The following is a 23,508-nucleotide window of genomic DNA, read 5'->3' on the forward strand; positions in this document are numbered from 1 at the left end:
TTGCAGGAGTGCAAGGTGAGTTCAATGTTCAGGGCTAACAGGCGAGATCCAACAAAATTTGGGTGGAGGCGGTTGTGTTTGAAGAGGTCCGCTCTCTTGTGGAAAGAGGTGAAATTGTCAACATATGGAATATTTTTGCTCTGGCAGTAACCTTTAAGCCAGATGTGGAGGTGTCTGAGTCGGCTGAATTTTACATCACCGAAACGGGGGGGGGGCAGAAACTACACATTGTTTGTTGGAGTCCATGATGGTGTGTATGAGGGAGATGTAGTCATCTTTAAACTTCTCCGATTGCTCCAGCTTAAGGTCGCATGTGCCAACATTTAGATCAAGAGAACCAGTAGATTCTCTATACCCTTCTTTTATAAATAAACACTTACACTTAAACTTACACACACACACACATGTATATTAAAAAGACAAATAAATCTGATTGACAAGAGCTGTGACACTGTTTAAACAAAGAAGTTAGTGTGCACACAGACTTTTCTCAGTGGATTTAACTCTTTTAAGTGCAGTACAGTGCATGTGTCAACCTGTCCCTTTTTTTTTAGACAAAATATAACCAAAAAAGATAAAGGAAAAGGAAGGAATGACAATGGAATGGAATTGGGGGTGGTGTGTTTCCTCAAACTCAGGTCCTCTCCCAGAGGCCTGGGAGTTTACGGGTTCTGCACAGTATCTTAGCTGTTCCAGTCTGCGCTCTTCTGGACCTGGAATCTGCTGGAATCCTATTTATCCTCCTGGCTTCTGCTACTCCTGTTCATCCCTTCAGTCGAGTAGCCAGAACTGTGAGCCTTTGCTATATATATATATATTAATAGTCACCTGAGGCCAAGGATGATTTTTAATCTCATGGGAAGAGAAGAAAGGACAGCATTGTAGGTGGGGGATAGTGGTGTTGTCTTCTGTTTGGCTTTCACTTGTTCAACTTTTAAACATTTTAAGCTTCACTAGTTAACTAGTAAAGTGAAAAGAGGTTGTTACAACTTAACTAGCGAACATTTTGGTCCTCACCAGTTGACAAGTTAAGTTAAAATGTCAACAAGTGTAACTAATGGATATTTTGAACCTCATAGTTCAGTTCAGAGGGCCACTAGTGCATCAAAAAGCTCACTTGTTTGGATCTTGGTGCTACTAGTGCGGCGCCTGGCGTTACTTGTAAGGCTTTTGTTGGAACTACAGTAGTTTGTCAAAAGTACCACTAGTGGCTGGAAAAGAGTGACTAATTAAAGCTTTTTTTTTTACAAATAGTGAGACAAAATGCTGAACTAGTGCAACCAAATGTCCAACCATTGCTGACAAAGACCGAATGTCTGATGTCTGATATCAAAGATATGGAGTAAATTCTCAAATGGCTTTCCATAAACCACTACCAGTGGAGTCACATGTCCTCCGTGGCTGATGACCTCTGTTTTGCAACTCTTAAAGTGATCTCTTTTAGAATATGACCTTCGACTTGTGTGGCCTACATTTATGTGTGTACATTTATGTACATATTTACAAATGCATTACATCAGAATAATTAAGCAATACATGTATGTAATTGGATGAATAACCTGCAGCCATTAAAATCAGTATATAATATCAGAGACAGTAGAGAAACTGTATAGAGGATCTTTGGTAATATCGAATGAAATGCACCTATCATGGGAAGATTTTTATAGGGAGGCCCTCATATCATAGCAGCCAATCAAATCTCATGCAAAGATAAGCAATTCATAGGATGGTCCAATCAGCAAAGGAATTTCATATCTTAAGGGCGGGCCCTAGTTCAAATGCAACCAATCAATGACATTTTCTCGCGACAAACAAGGAAGCCAATTATATTATGGGTGATGAATAAAATGTAAACGTGTCAGACGCCAGTTCAACATTTTATAGTATGCGCTGGTGTTTCCTGGTCTGTATTTGATTCTCCATGCAGCGGGACTGTACATAAAGTCTGATTCAATACGAGGGTGATACAGTCGAGGCAGTCCCCCTGTATCCGCCCTTCTCCTGTCTCTCCGCCCTTGGAGGCATTTCAAAAAACTGCAAACAAGTTGGACGTAGGTAGCAACGGTAGAGCCGGAAATCGGTGTTCATTCATACTACAAATAAGAGTTCAAAAGATCACAGTCGCACAGGTAAGATTTATAAATAATTACAACTGTATTCTGCAATGTTAATTTACTGAATATGTCAACCCGTGCAAAATATATGTTAATTAATTTGATACTTTATTTGAACGAGAAATCCGATTGCTGTCAGCTTTATTTTGAAACGGAAGTCGTGTCTTGTCTTGTAGGTGGCACTGGGGACGCTTGTATAAAGCTCGGCTGGGCTGCTCCGTAGTGATTCCATTATCATCCCCATCTAACTGGACTGCCAGCGCCGTATTGTCTCCTAGAGACACTAGCAGGTAACCTAGCGATATAAAATAATTTCCTTATTTTAGTTAAAACTCGTATTTGACTCAGAAGCAGTATGCTAGGTTTTTGTGTTTCTGCAGCTGTCGTTGTTAACTGCGTTGTTAGGCCTGGCTGTGTTGGCGCGGATGGAAGATTAGCTTATAGCCTTGTTTCTAAGCAGCTAACGGCGGCTACCGGCCGCTAGCAAACAATATGGTCTCGCTGTGGACATTTTCTGGATATAATAAGTTTATACCACACATGCCAACAACACAGACGTTTGTTGACAACGTAAGCTGCTTGTATTTTTTGCTGAAGTGGAGCTAACCAAAGGGAGCGGGGTAACGTGCACGTAGCAACTGTAATTGTTGTTGCTAAGTTAGCTAGTTAATGGCGTTCATCTGACTAGTATCTATCGACAGCTAGTTAGGATGCTGACCACTCCCTGTCTGAGCAAACTAAAAATACTATTAATGACACTCAGGAAAATGGTTAGCTGATTGCACAGCTTGTAAACGGTTGCTAGCCCAATTGATTATGACTGGCTGCATTTGAGGTTGCAGTCTGAGTGCACGGAGGGTAGCTGTACGTGGACTCCAATTTTGAAGTATTTAGTCTAAATTCAGAGATACTTAAGGCCCTCGTGTGTTTATTCTTGTATGCAGGTCAAAATATATTTAATATTGCTTTTACGTTACTGGCATATTTGTGAAACACAATGTATAATTGTGGTTACAGCGGGGTGATGCATCTGTCTTATGTGTGATATGTTGTCTTCTGTGATTGTAATGATAGTGAAATTTACGTTAATCTTTATCGTTCTAAAAGGTTTCATTACAGTTAAATATTTATGAACTAGACTGTGTCAGAGTGGAGTGAACATTCATTACTGCTGCTTGTTTGGCCATTATATCTACATGATGAGTTTTCCTAGCTTGTGTTACCCACTATTAGTTTAAATTGTGGACGTAAACAACAGTAACCTGCTTGAGCAAAACATCATCACTCTGTCAACATCCACGTTTTTTGTCAAAATTATTGAAATATTTGATTCAGCAGCTTTTATAGTTTCAGGATTTTGTTCCTACACACATTCCAACTTCACATTTAACATAGGTTAAAGAGGTACTCCTGAGGTTTGTTTATATGAGAACTTTTAAGGTTGTTGCAAGTGAGCCATGGTGCCTGACAATAAGGAGCTTTTCTTAAACTGTATTGTTTTCAAATGACTCTGCTTGATGGTTTAAGTGCATGCAGAACCTTCCATGTTCCCAAGTGTGTGTGCACCTGTGCTTTGAACAACCAAAGTCGTGTTGAATTAGCAATTTTCTTTTAATGGAATTTGGTGATCCTTCTATGCAGCGCTCTGCTACAAGTTTTGGTGTCACACATTTTAAGGATTCTATTGTGGATCAATATGCCCCATAGTATTTAGAAGAAATGTCTAATGTCTTCTTCAGCCTGTTTACTAGGCTGGGTTGGATCAATATGAAATATGAACCTATAGCCACTCCCTGAATTTGCATTAGACAGTCACATGCTTGTGCTTTCAATTGGAAGTAAGTGCATGTAAGTAAGTGAATGATACATACTGCAACTGCGGGAATGACTATACACGAGTTGGAGTCTCTTTTATGGCCAAAAACGGACAAAGTATCTTTGTTAAAGCATATGACATGTTAATGGGAAGATTTTGCTTAGTTGGATCAGGGTAATACAGATTACTGTTTTGTTCAGACCTATCAATGTCCTGAGGCTGAAGCTTTTATTAAGTTTTTACTTATTGGCTGAGCTATCAGCTGTAGTCTTAATGTATTTAGTCAGTTTTTCGCACTACAGTCAAAAGCTTGTAAAATTATTCAAATATGATTTGGAACCAAACTGATATCCAGTGAGGCTGATATTATTGGCTCTGTACCAGGTTATCTGTAGTGTAAAAGAAATTTCAAACTGGTTTGATATTGAACCAAAAACTGGATGGGACCAGTATACCAAATTCTACCACTAGGTATCCCACTTCACTCAGCAGACGCTCCCGAGTGGAACACAGTGACACTGAGGGAGCCCGTGAATAATAGTGTAGCAACTCCAGTCCACTTGGTGAAGGGAATGCATCTCTAGGGCGGTTCACTAACCGCCAATACTGAACTTTGATCTCCTTCATGTTGCTGGCTTTGGCTCGGCAGTAAATTGCACTGTCTAACACTAGTGGCTCTGTTTGTCAATTTATAAACAAACATAATATTTAGTTAATCACATTGCTATATTACTTCTTACTAATGCAATAGAGTGCCACAGTGATGACATATTTCTGTAGGCCAACCCAGATGTTAGCATCACCCTGGTTCCCTCAACAAAAAGCCAATGGGATTTTTTAAAAACGTGAAAATGTCTTTAGCTTGTGTTAATTAAAGTAGACCATATTTCAGCCATCTAACTAAAAAACCCATAGACTTCAGGATGACTTAAGGCCAGCGCTTCACCCCAACCCCCCCCCCCCTCAATATTTGAATATTTATTTATCTTTTTTGTCACTTCCAATTTATTATATTTTTTATATTTCCTTATTCTCAAGTAATGGTGCTGGCCTCAAAAATCCATTATTGGTTGGATAGTAGAAATCCCTTTATGTACACTGGCAAGAAGAAAAAAAAGTGAATCCTTTGGCATTACCTTGATTTTATGTTTAAATTTATCCTAAAATATGGTCAGATCTTCATCCAAGTTACAATTATAAACAATCTATTTTTGTAATAACACACAAACCATTGTATTGTTCTTGTTCATATAAAAAATGTCATTCAAACATTCACAGTGTAGGCTGGAAAAATGATCTGAACTCTTCAGCTAATGGCATTAACAAAAGATAATAGGAATCAGGAGTCCAGTCAGTGAAACAAAATTGGAGTAGTGGGTTAGAGCTACTTTGACTCATTAAAAAAACAAACAAACACTGAAACAATTTCAAGCTTGCTATTCACAAGAAACATCTGCTGATGGGAATCAGGCCTCGATGTCATAATTATGATTAGATAATCATCAGTTCACAGTTATACAAGCTGTTTATAAATGGAGGTAATTTCATACTGTGGCTATTCTCATTAGAAGTAGGTGTCCAAAGATGACTCCAAAGGCACAATATGGAATGATCAGTAATATAACAAAAAAACAGCTACATGCTTAAAGGAAACATTGGAGATTGTTAACTTCTCTGTTTATGAGTTGACCAAACACAAATCATGGTGCATGGAGCATGGTGTCCATAGCAGGACACCACAGCCGCTTCTCTCTCAAGAAAACCCCAAAACATCCGTGTGCCTAAAGTTTGTCAAAGAGCAGCTTGACTCTCCACAACACTACTGAGAAATGTTTTCTGGATTGATGAAACTAAAGTTGAATTGTTTTGGAAGACCATGCAGCACTATGTATGTGTAAAAAGGGCTCTGCATGCCAACATGAGAGCATCAACCCAAAGTTGAAGCAGGGTGGAGGGAGCATCATGATTTGGGGATGTGCTTCCTCTGAGACTGGACATCATTGAGGGGAAAATGAATTCTTAAGTTTATCCAGGTGTCTTACAGTATAATTTCAGGGTGACTCTCCATCTGCTGAAACTCCTGAACATTGAGCAGGTCTGATCAGCAGCTACTGGAAGAGCTGGTTTGAGGTTATTGCTGCCAAAGGAGGTTTGACCAGTTATTAAATCCAAGGGTTCACTTACTGTTCCCATCAGCACTCTGAATGTTAATAGGTGTGTTAAATAAAGACACAAAAGATTATAAATGTTTGTTATATTAGCTTAGGGATAACTAATACAATATGGAAAATGTATAATTGTCTACATTTGTGACATAGATGAAGATCAGATCACATTTTATGACCAATCAATGCAGAAAACGAAGTCATTTCTAAGGGTTTACATATTTATTCTTGTTGCTGTCTGTTTACATCAACAAAACAAATCACTCATGTTCTACTTTTTTCTTTTGGTAAAAGTTTAAAAACCATTGATCTAGATTACATACTGTAGATAGATGAATAATATTTTTTATATATATATACCGAGTTGGATCCCCTTTTGCCTTCAGAACTGCCTTGATTCTTTGTGGCATAGATTCACTAAGGTGCTGGAAACATTCCTCAGAGGTTTTGGTCCATATTTACATGATAGCATCATGCAGTTGCTGCAGATTTGTCGGTTGCAGATCCATGATGCGAATCTCCCGTTCCACCACATCCCATCTCAGTTTGAACTTCAGCAGATCGTCTTGACCATGTCTACATGTCTAAATGCTTTGAGTTGTGTCCATGTGATTAGCCTATTAGATATTTGCATTAACGAGCAGTTGAACAGGTGTGCCTAATAATGTAGCCTGTGAGTGTATATCTGCTGTGTATAAAGTTGTACCTTTTGGTGATTTGTATGTGTTTTTTGTTTTATCTCAACAAAACATTAGATATTGGTGTGTAATTTGGTTATGTGCAGTCCTTGACTGTCCCCAGCAGATGTGTGAGTGAAGAGGGCTGCAGCTGAAAAAACAAATTTAATTAAATTTATTTATTTATTTATTTATTTTTTTTTTTGAAAGTGTTCCACTCACACTTATTTATCCCTTTAACAGTAAACTAGTCACAGTTAAGATGAAATGCACTGAATGTCATTTTGTGTCATTAATGCTGTTGTTGTTGTTTTCCAGTTGAGTACCTTTGGGGAAGCCCACCCCTCGAGTGGCCATCATGGGGGACGATAGCGAGTGGATGAAGCTTCCCATCGACCAGAAATGTGAACACAAGGTAACTGATTCATTAACTCAGTTTTCTTAAGATTTCTTTTAAGTCAGATAATGATAGGAAATGTTACTGAGTCCTCCAAAGAAAACGTGTATGCCCTGCTGATGATGCATAGTGTTTCCTTTTGTGGCCTTTTGTATAAATTTTGGACCAGCTAATGGTTCCTACCCATCGGTTCGTATTTACTGTAGCTCATACTTGAACTATACTCAGATTCACAGTTCAACTAACACAGGCACAGCTGCCACTGATTAACTTTGTTACAGACTTGCTTACCTTGTTTAATTGGATCTTATCCCCAAAAGGCTTTTAGTTTGGGATTAAACTAATACACAAATCCAATCCAAATCTTACTAGCGTCCTGTAGACCAATCAAGCATTACATCAATCTTAATATACTATACTGTAAGCAGTTAAATGGGAAACAATACAATGCCAGTTATTAGTTATAGTGTTTGGTTGTACCTTTCCCAAACTTTGTCTCCAAAACAATGGGTTTCAAGTAGGCTCCAGACTGGCTCTTGTTAGGCTGCTTTTATGCAGCACAGTAGCATGTTAACTTCTGCCTGGATTTTTGAGGCTGGTTATATTCTACATTTTCCTCGTTGTTTAATAATGCTACGAAAATACAGAACAAGAATGAATAGTTTCTACTATTAAGTATTGTCTGTGTATAAAACCCTGATATCTCTTAATCCTCCCGTTCGAGTGTTGTCCAAAAACTATTCAAGACGCACTGTTGCACTGGGAGTAATGTTCCTTCATTTCAATTTTGATTCATAGACTGTGCTGCTGCCAGAAATGTGCTGTTTCCAGTTTATTAGGTCCATCTGGCTAAAACTAATACAGCAACCTGAAACAAATCCTGCCTTCATGAATGTTGTAATTAGAGCTGAGATGTTTAGTTGATTGATCGATTTACTTAATCAACAGAAAATTAAATGGCAGCTGCTTTGATAATGTTTTAGTTATTTTCTTCCTACAAAAATGCCAAGCGCTGGGTTGTAGCTTCTCAGATGTTAAGTTAGAAGCTTTTCTTTGTCATACATGACATCTTGGGAGTTTTGGACAGATGTTCAGATGAAAAAGGCAATTTAGATATGTAACCTTGGCTTCTGGGAAATTATAATAGGAATTGTTGCAGCATATTGTATACAAAACAATTGAGTCATTTCAAAAATAACTGGAAGACTAATTGATGATGAAAATAATTGCAGCACTTAATGTTCTTTTTTGTTTAAATTGTTTTAGACAATACACTGTAAGACGTGTTTCTAATATTTAGTCTACCCAGTTTACATCAGAGGATAGATGAATTAATAAAAACACCTCAGCATAAACAGGCTTCTGTAATAAAAATGAGCACCAACATTTTGTTGGTGTTTATCTTTTCACTTTTATTTGTTGATGGTCACAAAAACGTCAAATAATAGACTTACCATTTGAATATTATTTGAGGAATGTATATAAATCTTATAAGGAATATCGAGCTGCAAAGTGAGAGGAGCTGTTTAGATGCCCCTGGAAGCACAAGCTCATTTTTCCATAGACAATATTGGAGCACATCTGTCACTTGGGATTGACATTAAACTGTCCTGGTTTAATCATTACAACACAATATACGAAGCTGTTACTTTATTGGGTACATGTAGCTAAAACTAATGCTTGAAATAAATCCTAACTTCATTAGATGGCAGTAATTTTAGCTAGTACCTTGTCAACCGACAACTGACTATTGACAACTCTGTTAGAAAATATCTGGATCATTTATTAAAAAGTTGAAGGCACGAACCTGTGTACATAAAGAGTTGACGGAAAAGTTAACCAGGACTCCCATGTTGCATTTCAGCAAAAAACCTCCAATCACCAAGCTTGAAAATTCTGATGTTCAATCAAAGCAGCTTGTTTCAGTGAATGAAATACCATTATAAGTTGGAGGGGTACCTAATTTTTTCAACTACAAGTGTATAGAAATAATTATTTTGGCAAATTAAAAAACACTCCCTGCAGGTATTGATTCTACCCTTCTTGAGCATGTGAGCCAGATAGTTAATTTTAGACTTCACAACCAAATATGAATCATTGTTGAAGTGGAACCAGAGCAAGACTAACAAGCTAAACTGAGATGTACTGAGTAGAGCCTGACCAGTTTGATTAGTCTGTACGTGATCACACACCACTACTTAAACCTTAACTGTGATTAATACTGGCTTTGAAGTGTTTAAAATAGATGGGAAAATGTAAGCCATTGTAGTTCTGCTGATAACAGTGGATGTGAACGGTTCTGCTTTTTCCTGCATATGACCCCGGATAAACTGTTTCTCTCTAACCAAATGGGTTTTTATAAATTCCAGTTGATGATTGTGTTTCTTTCTGTTCCTCATACATTTCTCTGTGACTTGTGCTCTTCTTCAGGTGTGGAAAGCCCGTCTGAATGGATATGAGGAGGCTCTGAAGTTGTTTCAGAGGATAGAAGATGAGAAGAGTCCAGAGTGGGGGAAGTACCTCGGACTGATAAAGAAATTTGTCACAGATTCTAATGCTGTGGCTCAGCTTAAAGGCCTGGAGGCTGCCCTGGCCTTCATTGAGAACGCCCATGTAGCTGGCAAGTAAGTAACAAAAATTTAATCTGCAGACTTGTTACAAAGCCTGGAATTAGCAGAGATTCAGACGGAGAACAGCCCAAGGAAGGGGGCTGAATTGGTCAATCAAATACAGTTTGGTTAGAGTAAGTTCAAACACCAGAGCCCTGCACAACAATTTGTAATGCTCGCAGATGGATGTCTGGAGAGGTAAACAGAATGCTGTTTATGTTAAAGGGTCATCTACCAAAGATTGTGTCCTTGCGTGCATTTGATTGGTCAAGCAGCATTACATCAGCATTGCCAGATGACTTTGCAGTTTTGACAAAGCACTCAGTGTTAGCACCCCTTTTGCACTTCTTTCATGCAGGGTTAAAGGTGGTTGAAAAAGGCCTTATTATTGAAATGACTTTAAAGGAGAAAATGTTAATCAAAAATGTTTCCACTGTCTTTTGAAACTCATTGTAGAGCTGTCCTCTGTGTTTACCAGCACAGTAATGTGATGCCTGGCTGGTTGTTATTTATGGTGAGAGGCCTGGCAGCTGATCTTGATAATACTGTATGCATCAGATCTGGTTGGTGTGTTGCCAGTGAAGCAGGCTCTCAGTACACCAGGTGCATTTTTTTTTGGGTCGGGGGGGTGGATGTTCTCTGTTCACTGAATAAATGATCAAAAAGAAGAACTGGGTGGTGACCAGTGAAGTCAGTGGTTAGGTGACTGGATGTTAGAGGAATGTGGTTTTTACAATGTTGAGAGTAGAAGGATAAAGAAAACACACAGGGCTTGGACTGTCTCTGCTGTGAGCCCAGGTGCTCACAGCTGCACTGATGACACAACCCACCATTCACTTGCTAAACAAAAGATCTTTTTCATCACAACTATAGACATTTATGATGCCAGGGTAATGGAACTTGTAAACCTACATTAAATGTAGCTATTATTTCTTACCATTGTCCAGTGAAAATGTCCACTGTGAGGAAGGTCTATGAGAACAATGAGCCAGTCTCAGCAGTAATCCTGTAGTTGTTACAATCCTGCTGAGCCACCAACCAATAAGGTACTCAGTCCAGTTTGATTCCAGATGTACTGCAGGAGTTTGGCCACTGTCTTGTCCAGAAACAATAGAGGCAGAAAATAATAATCTTTTTTTTTTTGTTGTTTTTTTTTTCCTCAATACTATTGTCAAAGTCATTTTTGGTGTGGTTGTTATCATTAGGAGTTTTATTAGTTTTTCCATTTGCCCGTGTTTATCTGCTTTAGCCATGCTGCGCAAAGTCGCACTGACGTATGTTTCCTCTACAGCCTCATAACCGAGGATAATGGAAGCACTGAACCCCAGCAAAAAGTGCTGCTGTGGTCCTGCTAGGCAGGAGGGCTGATGCAGTCACCCCCTGCTGGTCTCTTCCTCTGTCCTCGGTGGCTTAACTGACTGGAGAAAAATGGCTCTTTGTAGTCTGTCTGTGTTCAGCTCTCAGTATATTTGTAGCTTCTACCTGAATCTCCGTTATTGTAGTTTAGCTTCACTCCTGTGTTGCTTTTTGTACTTTCAGATATCAGCCTTATTTTACTTTTTGTGGTCATTTTCAGCTGTATCAGAGCTGTGTTACTGCTTATACAGATTAGGCTTTGCTGCTGATTCACACCAACAGCTTTCCACTGGCCAACTGAGGGGATGCTTTTATTGTGAAAAAGGTATAGGAAATGTGCTTGTCACAAAATTGGCAGAGTTTAATTAGTGGTATATATAAATTACTTGACCTTGCTGTGCAGTGCAGTGGACAATCACTTGCACTTACACTAGCAGTGTGACTTTATTTTGTATTTGTTTTTTATTTTAAGTAACTCCACTTGCAAAGACTCAGAACTCAATTAGTTTGAGAAAATCCATCATATTCAATGTTGTTTTGCTTTTGTGTTGCCAAAGTTCAGCAGTTACATGTGTAGATGAATTTGACAAATCTGAACTACATTACTCTGAAACAACCTAAATCTGACAAAGATGTTCACTGCAATGAATTAACTGTATCCAAGTTTCTACTCTTTACAAAATGATTTTCACTCTGAATGTAAATGAATGACACCAGTGCTTGCCTGGTATGGTTGTCAGTGATATGAAGTAAACATAACAATCAATAAAAATCAGATTAAATCCAGATGTATCTGTGTATGCTGACCTTTAAAAGTCCATGCAAGTCAACCTTTATAAGACAGTGTCCAAAAGTATATCCAGTGTGCTCTGACATGTGTTTGTGTCTATACCCTTTGTTTCAGGACGACAGGTGAGGTGGTGTCGGGTGTGGTGACCAAAGTGTTTAACCAGCCAAAGGCTCGGGCCAAGGAGCTGGGCACAGACATCTGTCTAATGTACATGGAGATAGAGAAGGCTGAGGTGGTTCAGGATGAGCTTCTAAAAGGACTTGACAACAAGAACCCCAAGATAGTGGTGGCCTGCATTGAGACACTCAGGAAGGCTCTGAGGTGAGTGACGCTCTCCTGGGTTAGAATGACTACACTAAGAAACCAGTAATGATGACGCATTGCTTTTGCTTTTTTCTTGTCAACTCAGGGAGAGGTAGCCAACTAGCCAGACAACAATGAGGCAAAAACAAACTAAATTGGAGCTAGATGCTAGATCAGTGGCTTTTGACTGCCGTTTATGAGGACACGTTTGAGTATTACCGGTAATTAAATTTTTCTTCCATCAATGTGGTTTGTAAAAAAATATAATACTAAAGTTAAAATTTGATGGACTATTTATTAAAAAAAAAAAAATATGCAGATGACATTTTATAATACTTAATTAACCCCTCAGTATTCCTTATGTCAGTCTGTAATGAACAAATATGGTAAAGTGTCTACTCTATCAACTGGTCCAAGATAATTGCAACTTTTGACCAATCCCAACTGAGGTTGAATGTAACCACAATGTTGCCATAATGACTTAACACACCAGCAACTGAACACCAAATTTTTTATTTAATCACTACTGGATAATGAGCATTGAAGTTAAAATAATATCAATGTATTCTGGAATATTTGGCTTTGTTAGATCTATCTCTTCAGAATTTATGTAGTTTGAATTTCACGTTGTGAAATTTTTCAATAGTCCATTTCAAGTTATATTTATTTGATTAATTCTAAAATTTACACAGAACATTAATATTCGCATTAAATAAGCTCAATTCAAATACAGAAAAGTCAAAAAGTCTATTCAACATAAATTCAAATGCTGAAATTCAAGATATGGAATTCAGTTCTGAACATCTGAGACACAGAGGAGGAGCAATTGAACCACACATGGTCTCGCTTTCATTTCTATGAAAGCTGCTCACTGGGCACTGAGAAGCACTCGCCTCATTCCAAAGACGTCTGGAACCGCAGAGCACTGGAGTCCTTCTCCAGTCAAGTTGGCTAAAAGCTGCATGTGCTGAGCAAGCTATCTTCCTATTGGCTTCTCTCACACATTAATGGGATAAAATGATAGTCATAAAGCTCTTCTTGACTTTGCAAGCACCTCAAATTTAGCTTTTGATCAATAGGTGTGTGAATTTCCTCTGAATTTGAGAGTTGCATATATACTAGAAATAAAGTTTGTGAAATTACACAACTTGAAATTGACTTTTGAGCATTTCACAAAAGTTATTTTAGTGAAATAAATAAATTCAATATTTAAGGTTCAACACCAAGTTTTTAGTAGTGATTTACATTTCAAAATTTGGTGTTGAGATGTTGATATAATAGATATTATTATTATTATTATTATGGCAATGATTAACTTCCATATATTCCAAATATCTACAAGTACATTTCATTTAAATCCAAACAACACATTCAAACTTAATTTCTAACTTTTTTTCTTTTCTTTTTCTTTTTTTAACTGCAAAACATTAAAGATGGGTTTGAGCGATCGAGCACACTAATATAATCTAACATGGATATTAATACATACATACATACATGCATGTAATGGATAATATTGCATATAAAAGTATAATACTGATAAAATGTGTCAGTGGCACAGTTGTGTCCTCCTGGTGAAAAAAGTGGTGTACTTTCATTTTCTCAGCCTATATTTCTTTCATAGGATTTTCTTCCATTTCTTTAGTTGAAAACCGTATTATATATGTGTTATATGTCTAATATCAGTTTATCATGTAGTAGCATAGGTTTCACATTGTTTATGGATAGAATAGTGCAGTGATGTCATAGAAAAGTACTGATAGGCCCTTTGACTGCCTCCCACAAAAGAGCTGTTCAATATGAATATGATGACTGCTGGTCAGCCATTACTTGATGTGCCAGTCTTCTATCGCCTGTCAGTGACACTAACAACTTGCCATCCCTTGTCTTCATGTAGTGAGTTTGGATCTAAGATTGTGACATTGAAGCCAGTAGTGAAAGTTTTACCCAAGCAGTTTGAGTCCAGAGAGAAGGCGGTGAGAGACGAAGCTAAGCTGCTGGCTGTAGAGATCTACAGATGGATCAGAGATGCTCTGAGACCACCACTGCAGAACATTAACTCTGTACAGGTGGGACATGCTCATCACGCATTTTTACCCACCTTAATGTTCAACTTTCAGAGTCAGGATAAACTAAGCAATGCTGTTTGTTCTGTCCCTGCAGCTGAAGGACCTGGAGGAGGAGTGGGTGAAGCTGCCTTCATCTCCTGCCAAGCAAACCAGGTTCCTGCGTTCCCAGCAGGACCTGAGGGCAAAGTTTGAACAGCAGCAAGCCCAAGGTGGAGCAGAGTCTGATGGTAGGTTTAAATGCGTAGCAAACTGCTAACAGATGTATATGTCTATGCAAAACCTTGATTTGATGGTGGGGAGTTGTACAGTCATGGTTTGGTGCCATCTCTTCTTCTGTTCCTGTTTCAGGAGAGGATGTGCCAGAAACAGCAGCAGCTGTGGATCCTTACGAACTGCTGGAGGCTGTGGAGATTCTGTCCAAAATGCCCAAAGACTTCTATGAGAAAATAGTAAGTTTATCAAACTATGTAGACTACACAAGAACTTAAACAAAAACATAATGTCTGCCTGTGTTAACTGCTCAGGTTTCATCTTGGATAGGTATACACAAACAAAATTCTGATTGACTTAATTCGACTTGACTGATTTACGTTCAACTTCTAAAACACCATAAGTGGAATTTTATACATGTACAAGACATGAATTTGTAATTAAGCTTTACTGTGTGATGGCAGCACGGTGGTGCAGTGGTTAGCACTGTGGGTTAGGTTAACTGGTGACTCTAAATTTGCCTGTAGGTGTGAATGTGAGCATGATTGTCTCTGGTTATCTGTCCCTGGTATACCAGCTGGGATCAGCTCCAGCCCCTTTACAAACCTCAAGGATAAATGGGTATAGGTAATGTGTGTGTGTGTGTGTGTGTGTGTGTGTGTGTGTGAGAAATTATTTTGATATGTAACTTTGCTGTGTCTGTTTTTTCAGGAAGCTAAAAAGTGGCAGGAAAGGAAAGAAGCTCTGGAGGCTATCGAAGCTCTGACCAAGAACCCCAAACTAGAGAATGGAGACTATGGAGACCTTGTCAGAGCACTAAAGAAGGTAAAGACTGAAGTACTTCTGTGGTATTATCTGGAAGTAGGTGAAAGGACTCTTATCATAAATAAAGACTGGTCTAGATAGACTTGTGTTGAGGGGGATCTCTTACCTCTTGTTCACTTACTGGTTTTTTGTTCCAGGTTGTTGGGAAAGATGCCAATGTGATGCTCGTGTCATTGGCAGCTAAATGTCTGGCTGGACTGGCCAGTGGCCTCAGGAAGAAATTTGGAACATATTCTGGACTTGTAAGTTAAAGGAATCTATTTATTTTATCACAGTGATTATGTTATTTCTTTTTATAATAAACTGTCTTGGAGTCTCAACAGAAGAGTTTGTTTTAGTATCTAAAAGATTCGGGGTTGTTTTTCTTCCAGTGAAGTTATTGGGTATAATTGGAAAAAACTACTCAAAAGCTTTGTTTTATTAATTTGATTTGAAATCCATTTTGTATGTTTCATTTACTTCTAATGTAAAGGCAGAGCTTCAGACTTTTTACATTGGTTGCCTTGGTGCGCTTCTTCATTTTTTTTTTTTTTTAAATAAATTATTATTATTATTATTATTATTATTATTATTTATTTATTTATTTATTTATTTAGTTTTTTTTTTTTTCAATGCGCACAAGTAATGAATTTAAGTGTTTGTTTTTTGGGTTTTTTTTGTCCGTTTTATCATCTGAACCATGGCAATAGGACAAGCTGTTCTTTGTGAAAGGCAGCTGTATTGGTATATTTCAGGCTCTGGTTCAGAACCAGTCCTGTCCTCCTCACAGTCCTAAGCTAAGAATGTGTACAGGTGGAGAGGGAGAAGAGCTTGATGCATCATAAGAAGTCCACAGCAGTCTAGGCCTATAGCAGCATAACTGAGGGATGGTTCTGGCAAGACTGAGCCAGGCCTAACTATGAGCTTTATCAAAGAGGAATGTTTTAAATGTAGAGAGTCTGCCTGGACCCAAACTGGAAGATAGTTCTGTAGTAGAGGAGCCTGACAGCTGAAAGCTTTGCCTTCCACACAAGTAAACCTGCATCCTGGGAGTAAATTATTCTAGTGGAGTAATGGAGTACTATGAGCTCTTTAAGATATAATGTGGCCTGGCCATTAAGGGCTTTTGCAGAATTTTTAAATTCTGTTTTGTGATGACTCCGATAAAGGATTTTAAATTCTGGTCTGTTCCATGTATCAAAATCATTGTTTACCGCTAAATTGGAGCCGTGTGTGTGTTTAGGTGGTTCCAACTATTCTGGAGAAGTTCAAGGAGAAGAAGCCTCAGGTTGTCCAGGCCCTGCAAGAGGCGATTGATGCCATCTTCCTCACTGTAAGTACAGTCTAAATACAAGGATTATATTTAGTAGTGAACAACTACCAATTGTGATGAAAGCGAGAACACGAAATCTGTGATAATGTTCTTCAGTCTCGTTCCACCACTTTGGTGTGGCTTCTGTTGGATGAGCACCTCTGTATTAGGTAGGCTTGAATATGTGAAAATCTGTAGTCTGCGCCGACAACAGCCGTGGCCGAAGGTATTGTGTTTTCAGGTTGTCCGTCCGTCATCCCATTATTGTGAACACGATATTGCAGGAACATTTTGAGGGAATTTCTTTAGATTTGGCACAAATGGTCACTTGGACTCAAGTGAACTGAACTGAATGAACTGATTTAGAATTTGGTGGTCAAAGGTCACTGTGACCTCACAAAATGTTTATGCACATATCACATGCTAATTATGATACAATTTAACACAAATGTCTAATAGAATAAAAGGAAGTGATGACATTTTATATGCAAATGGTCAAAGGTCATCTTATCTGTGATATCATAATGTTCTGCAGAAACATTTCTGGTCAATAAATTAAATATTAAGTAACAACTGATTCTCTACACATTTTAAGTTCAGTCACTGCCAGGTTTAACTATTGCAGAGCATATTGAACTAAGTGACAAAAATAAAGTTAACTTGCTAATATATGAACCATTTTTATAAATTATATAAACTTGCTGCTATTTGATTGCTGTTTGGATGGCACAACAGATGTCAAGTAGTAAAGATTTAGCAATATGCAAAGACATTGCTTAAGTTTAAATGGTGAAACTCAATTTTGCAAATTACTAATTTAAAAATAGCTGGTAATTAAGAACATAGGAAGGACTTAACAGACTTAGCTGCAGCTGCACCAGCATTTTCTTAAATTCACCACTAAGTCCTTCTTAAATGATGCCTAAAGTCCCTAGTCTTAGAATGCTGATAATTTACATTTACTCATTTGGCAGATGATTATATTTATGCAAAGTGATTTTTATAAGTTAGGGACATCACTAAAGTGCTACAGTAGAAGGCCTTGGAGAATGCAATAGAAAGTACATGGGGATCAGGTAAAGAAGTGCACAGTAAGTGCGAGTTAGGCATGTTAGCTGGTTAGAGGTTATTAGGAGGTGTTAGGTATTATATCGGGGTATTACAAAATTAAAAGGGATTATCCACTCAACATGATTCTGCCTCTTTTCACACACCACGAATGGTAACGACAACAATATCTATACCACCGTGAGCATCCACACTGAGCAATAAGCAGCATAGATGTGATGTGGTGCGTCTTTCAGCACCACGGAGATGAGCAGATAGATAGAGAGAGAGAGATGTTGTTTATTTCAATAAGTTAATTTTATTGCTGATAGAAAATATATTCAAAGTTTTACTAATCCATACTCCTGTGTGGAACAATTACACCTTAGTCTTCCTAACTGCTGTGGTTCATATATTAGTTATTTTATTTTGTGAAAGCGAAGCATTGAGAATGACACCATGTAAATTTGGGTGTGTCTTGATTGGCTGCTGATGTTTCTATTGTTTATAAAAATCACTCTGAAAGTGATCCCAACGATATTGTTCACCACTGTTGTCATTATAGTTGTGGTAGTTATCATTCTTGGTATGGACTGCCCTGAAGAGAACATATCTTGAAGGGGCTATTTGTAAGTTTTCTCTGCTGCCGATCATGGTTTCTTGGCAGGAGCGGTTGGTTTGCTTCAGCAAAAAAATAAAGTGCTGGTCAATGCCAACTTGTCTGCTAAAGTCTTCCGTAAACACACACCAACAGCAAAAGCCCTGTGGAAAGTACCCATGAAAGGAGGCCTGGGAGTGGCCTGGGAGCCATTGTGGGCAATGCATTCTGTTTGTTGTAGGATCATCTACTTTAGATGAATATAGGAAATGTACAATCCTCTTCGGTTTACTTGCTTATAAAGGCACTCAATTTGGAAATAATTGCACATCTACTAGAAAGATGACCTAGTTAAAGATGAATCCTTTTTCCAGCTGTGAAATCCCCTTTAATGTTCATTAAAGTAAGAATTATTTTTTAAAAATCATTCTTCAGTTGGCTTGTCATGACTCTACAGGGTTTGCTGCAAACCCTCATATAATGATTCCTAACTTAACATGACTGTTGTTATTTATAGAGCACTCTACTGATTCTCCAGACCAGCCTCTAATGCGTTTCAGAAGATGCCCCTAATCTAAGTTGGATTGTTATTTTCTGTAGTCTCATAATGTCATATTTAATGTGATGTATCTTTTTCCAGACCACTCTCCAGAACCTCTCGGAGGACATCCTAGCTGTGATGGACAATAAAAACCCCTCCATTAAGCAGCAGGCCTCTCTGTTTCTAGCTCGTTCCTTCAGACACTGCACACAGGCCACGCTGCCCAAGAGCATCCTCAAACCCCTCTGTGCTGCTCTCATTAAGGTACACAAACCCTGGGTGGAAATGTCTTAACAGTGTTATTATCTTTTTCTTTTGGTAACATTGTACATGATAATAAACCTGTTTCTTAGAGTTTACCATCTCAATATCAGACTGACATGAAAATAAAGTTAAGTTAAAATGCTGACCAAAAAGTAGCAAAGTGCTGCTGTCAGGGAGTAGTAAGTAAAGTACTGTACTGTGTAACCTGTAGGAGCACATTGTTGCACAATTCTGACACACTGATTATCATATAGGGGGAGATGTAGGATACTATGTGAGATAGTTTCAGAGTAGGGCAGCTGACAACAAGGGAAAGACCATGTGACAGCCTGTATAGACAGCTGACAGGAGACAAAGATCCCAAGGGTGCTGCCATGGGCTAGCAATCCATGGTAGCAGTGGCGAGGCCTAGCATCTTTGTCACAGCCAGCATAAGCTATGTCAGATATAAGGAAAATACCCCAAGGGTCAGCAAGAGCAGGGGTTGAAGATGACCCACAGGCAAACTACACGGCAACAGACACTGGAATGGACATGACTATGACTTGGATATGCGACTCAGTGAAGGATAGGGGTACGGACCTATTCTCTAGGACTAAAGCTGGGCAGAATAGTTCTCAGGGTGATGTAAGCGTAGTTGGAGAGAATAAAAATGTTAGGCTAGAGGGAAATAAGCTCCAGATTTGTCCTTGTGGCTGGCAGAAAGTAACGTCAGTTAGAGGCCTTAGAATGCATCAGGGAAGAAGAGATGTGTCGCAAAGGAAAGGCAGTGTGGCCGCATCGATCGATACTTTTTAAGAAGTCAATCGAATAAGTCGGATGAAGTCCAGCGACAGGTAGAAAACCACAGTTCGAAGGATATCAATAACACAGCTACAGAGGGGGAGACTACAAGAGGGGATGCAGCTGATATTGAGGTGAACAGGCCAGTCAGAGAGAGAAATATGGAGCAGAAAACCAGGGTTAAATGGCCAAGGGCAAATAGCAAGAAAGAATGGGTCAGTCAATACAGATCTATCAGTACTTTTAAGCAGACTAGGAGGAAATCCAAGCACTAGACTAGAGAAGATAGGCAAAGGGAAATGGAGAAATTAGTTAAGGAAAGAAGACAATTAAGAAAGCAGTGGGAAAGGGCAACAGAGGAAGAAAGGGGGGGAATTAATGTGTTGCAAGAAGATTTGAGAGGCGGGCTAGCAGTACTTAGGGGGGCTGAATATCTTAGGAAAAAGAGAAAGAGGAAAGAATATGTAAGGACAGCGTTTTACAGGGACCCTTTCAAGTTTGTTAGAGGATTGTTTAACCAGGAAAACGGAGGGCAGCTTAAGGCAACAAAGTTAGAAGTGGAAAAGTATTTAAGAAACACATATTCAGATTTGGAGCAGAATAGAGTAGTAGGCCTTCCACCCGACATGCCACCATTAGGAAAGATAGATCATGAGATGGATGTTAGACCACTCAGGTGGAAGGAGGTTGAGGAGGTAGTCAGGCGTGCAAAGGCTTCTTCGGCCCCAGGGCCAAATGGAGTCCCCTACCGGGTTTATAAAAGCGCACCTGATATCCTAAAGTTTTTGTGGAGGCAATTAAAAATAGTTTGGGAGAAAAAGGTTATTCCCAGAGCATGGCGTAGCGCAGGAGGTGTTTTTATTCCAAAGGAGAAGGAATCCTCAGACCTGAGTCAGTTTCGAACGATCTCTCTCCTAAATGTAGAGGGGAAGATCTTCTTTAGCGTAGTTGCACGGAGATTAACTAGTTATTTAGAAAGGAATAGCTTAATAGATACTGCAGTACAGAAGGCAGGAATACCAGGTTTCGCAGGGTGTTTAGAGCACACTACCATGATTTGGCATCAAATTCAAGCAGCCAAGACAGAGAAAAGAGACTTGCATGTCATATTTTTGGATTTAGCAAATGCGTTTGGTTCAGTGCAACATAGCCTTATTTGGGAGGCATTTGATTATTTTAGAGTGCCTGGAGTAGTGGTTAATTTAGTAAGGTCGTATTTCCAAGACATTAGACTATGCTTAAGTACAGCAGGCTTTACGACAGGGTGGCAGAGGCTAGAAATAGGCATTATGGCAGGGTGCACGATTTCTCCATTGGCATTCACAATGGTGATGGAGGTAATCATTAGAGCTTCCAAGTGGGTTATAGATGGAGAGAGGCGGCAGGATGGGATGCGCCTTACACCAATTAGGGCCTACATGGATGACATGACGTTGATGACTACAACGGTGCCATGTATGAAAAGAGTACTTGAGAGACTTAATAAAAACTTTAAGTGGGCTAGTATGAAAATCAAGCCTAGTAAGTCTAGAAGTATCTCAATAAGTAAAGGGAAGTTAAGTGATAGGAAGTTTGTAATAGACGAAGAGGAAATTCCATTAATTATGTAAAAACCTGGTGGTACAAGGCAGACTTGAATGACGGAGAACAGGTAGTGCAGTTTCGGAAAGATGTTGCTGAGGGACTGGATAGAATAGATAAGTCGGGGCTTCCAGGAAAGTTGACGTTGTGGTGTCTGCAGTTCGGGTTATTTCCCAGGTTGATGTGGCCACTGTCTGTATATGAGATTCCATTATCTGCTGCAGAGTGGCTAGGTGTTCCTAGATGTTTAAGTACGGTGTCACTGTATGGGAAAGGCATACTTCAGCTCCCAGTAACTAGTCTAGTGGAGGAGTTTAAATGTACAAGGTTAGCATAGAGCTCCTGTTATCTGGGAGTAAAGATGCAGTAGTTAGTAAGGTGGTTCCAAACCCAATCAAGGGGAGAAAATGGACAGAGATTGTGGGTAATGTCCAAATAGGCCGGGGAGGCTTGGGGCTTGGCCCAGGCAAACCGGTGTGGAGTAGAGCAGGTCCCAAAGAGAAGAGAAAGCTAGTTGTGGAGCAGGTTTGTAGACAGGAGGAAATATTAAGGGGTGCTAAGGCAGTGGCCCAGGCTAAGTAGGGACAGTGGGTGAAGTAGGATGTAGAGGATTTGTAGCAAGGTCTGTTGTCTCTTTGGTGAGGGAGTTAGGAGGAAGTGGATAGAGTGTGAGGAAAATAGTAAAGGACATGTCAGATGAGGCAGCAAGATCCAGTCAGTGGATTTGGATGAGAAGAAGTAATGGTAGCTGGGGGCCCAGCAGGGGGAGCACTTAGGATAGACAGACTCTTAGGAGAAGCAAGGAAGAAATCCAGGTGAGGAAGTGTTTTTAAGTGGGGGGGTGTGGCCTGTGTGAGCCTCTTTGAGACCATGCGGTTAGTTCAGGTGAGTTGGCCTGTATTGTTTGTTTGTATTGTTTTGAATTGGTTTGTAGTGTGTCTTTGACTGTTTAGGTGAATTTGTTTGTTTTAGGTGAGTGGTATTGTCTTGGAGAGTGGGGGAGTAGGGGAAGGTAGAGCACAGCCTAATCCGGTGGAGGAGAGTTTAGCTTAACAAGGCATCTCTCCCTGACTCTACCTCCCTCATTCAAAATGGCTGCCACTTTCCAAAAAAAAAAAAAATCTAGTCCAATAGAACGGAACTTTTTAGGGGAGTTTTTGTTTGCTGAATCTGCTAGTGTGTTTAGTCCTAGTTGATGATAGTGTTGTTTGTGGTAGCATAGGCAAGATAAAGGAGAAAATAATCGTGGTGTGAGGAGCAGTGATGGCTGGCATTAGGGGAGTGACTCTGGGACGCCAGTGATCACTGTCTAGCCTCCTTGAGGTGTCGTGGGACCAACTAGACGAAACACTGGTGAAAGGAGGTTCCCACCTGATGACCCCAAAGACATGTTAGTTATCACTGCTCATTAGTCTGTATAGCTAAATTAATAGTTATCATAGGACTTAGGATATTAAGCTTAGGGAGCTATTCACTGAGTCTGGTCCATTTTCTGTAGCACAAGTTTCTTGTGTTTACCTTAAATTTCAGGCTGTTGATGAAATTATTTAAATCATTACCTGTTCTTTTCTCTTTAACCATCACAGCAAGTGAATGACTCTGCTCCAGAGGTGCGTGACGCTGCCTTTGAAGCTCTGGGGACGGCCATGAGAGTGGTGGGAGAGAAAGCTGTGAACCCTTTCTTGACTGACTTGGATAAACTCAAACTGGATAAGGTATGGATCAGTGGCAGGATGAATGGAACCCACATCCGCTACGATGAATTAAAACCAGTAGTAAGCTCCAATTTTTACTGTCGGTAACTGCTAAGCACTGTCCTTTTTGTTTAATTTGAAAACAGATAAAGGAGTGTTCTGATAAAGTAGAGCTCCCTGGAGGGAGGAAGGGTGCAGGAGGTGGAGGAGGTGGTGGTGGATTGGCAGACAAGAAGTCTGCAGCTAAAGCTCCTCCCCCTGCTGAAGCTCCACCCAAATCCTCTGCCCCATCCAAGAAGACCCAAAGTGCTGCTTCCAGCAAGGTATGCTCAGAGCAATGCATGTATGGAAAACTAAGATTAATTTAAAAAAATTATG

At 39.3% G+C, this 23,508-nt stretch overlaps 1 protein-coding gene across 1 annotated transcript in view; it reads left to right on the forward strand.

Annotated features, from left to right (window-relative positions):
- Positions 1-2,300: 2,300 nt before the first annotated feature.
- Positions 2,301-23,508, forward strand: part of ckap5 (cytoskeleton associated protein 5) — a 42,717-nt gene continuing 21,509 nt past the window's right edge. Inside the window, exons 1-13 of the mRNA XM_087171543.1 lie at positions 2,301-2,404; positions 7,091-7,187; positions 9,600-9,793; positions 12,039-12,245; positions 14,125-14,296; positions 14,391-14,523; positions 14,645-14,745; positions 15,218-15,331; positions 15,469-15,573; positions 16,554-16,643; positions 18,908-19,072; positions 23,023-23,151; positions 23,277-23,453. Of these exons, the coding sequence (XP_087027669.1) occupies positions 7,131-7,187; positions 9,600-9,793; positions 12,039-12,245; positions 14,125-14,296; positions 14,391-14,523; positions 14,645-14,745; positions 15,218-15,331; positions 15,469-15,573; positions 16,554-16,643; positions 18,908-19,072; positions 23,023-23,151; positions 23,277-23,453 (1,644 nt within the window). The 5' untranslated portion in view covers positions 2,301-2,404; positions 7,091-7,130. The remainder of the gene's footprint in view (positions 2,405-7,090; positions 7,188-9,599; positions 9,794-12,038; positions 12,246-14,124; positions 14,297-14,390; positions 14,524-14,644; positions 14,746-15,217; positions 15,332-15,468; positions 15,574-16,553; positions 16,644-18,907; positions 19,073-23,022; positions 23,152-23,276; positions 23,454-23,508) is intronic.

Source organism: Seriola lalandi, unplaced genomic scaffold, assembly GCF_002814215.2.
Source record: "Seriola lalandi dorsalis isolate HSWRI2012SDOR001 ecotype SW California unplaced genomic scaffold, Sedor1 jcf7180002055008, whole genome shotgun sequence".
Lineage (NCBI taxonomy): Eukaryota > Metazoa > Chordata > Actinopteri > Carangiformes > Carangidae > Seriola > Seriola lalandi.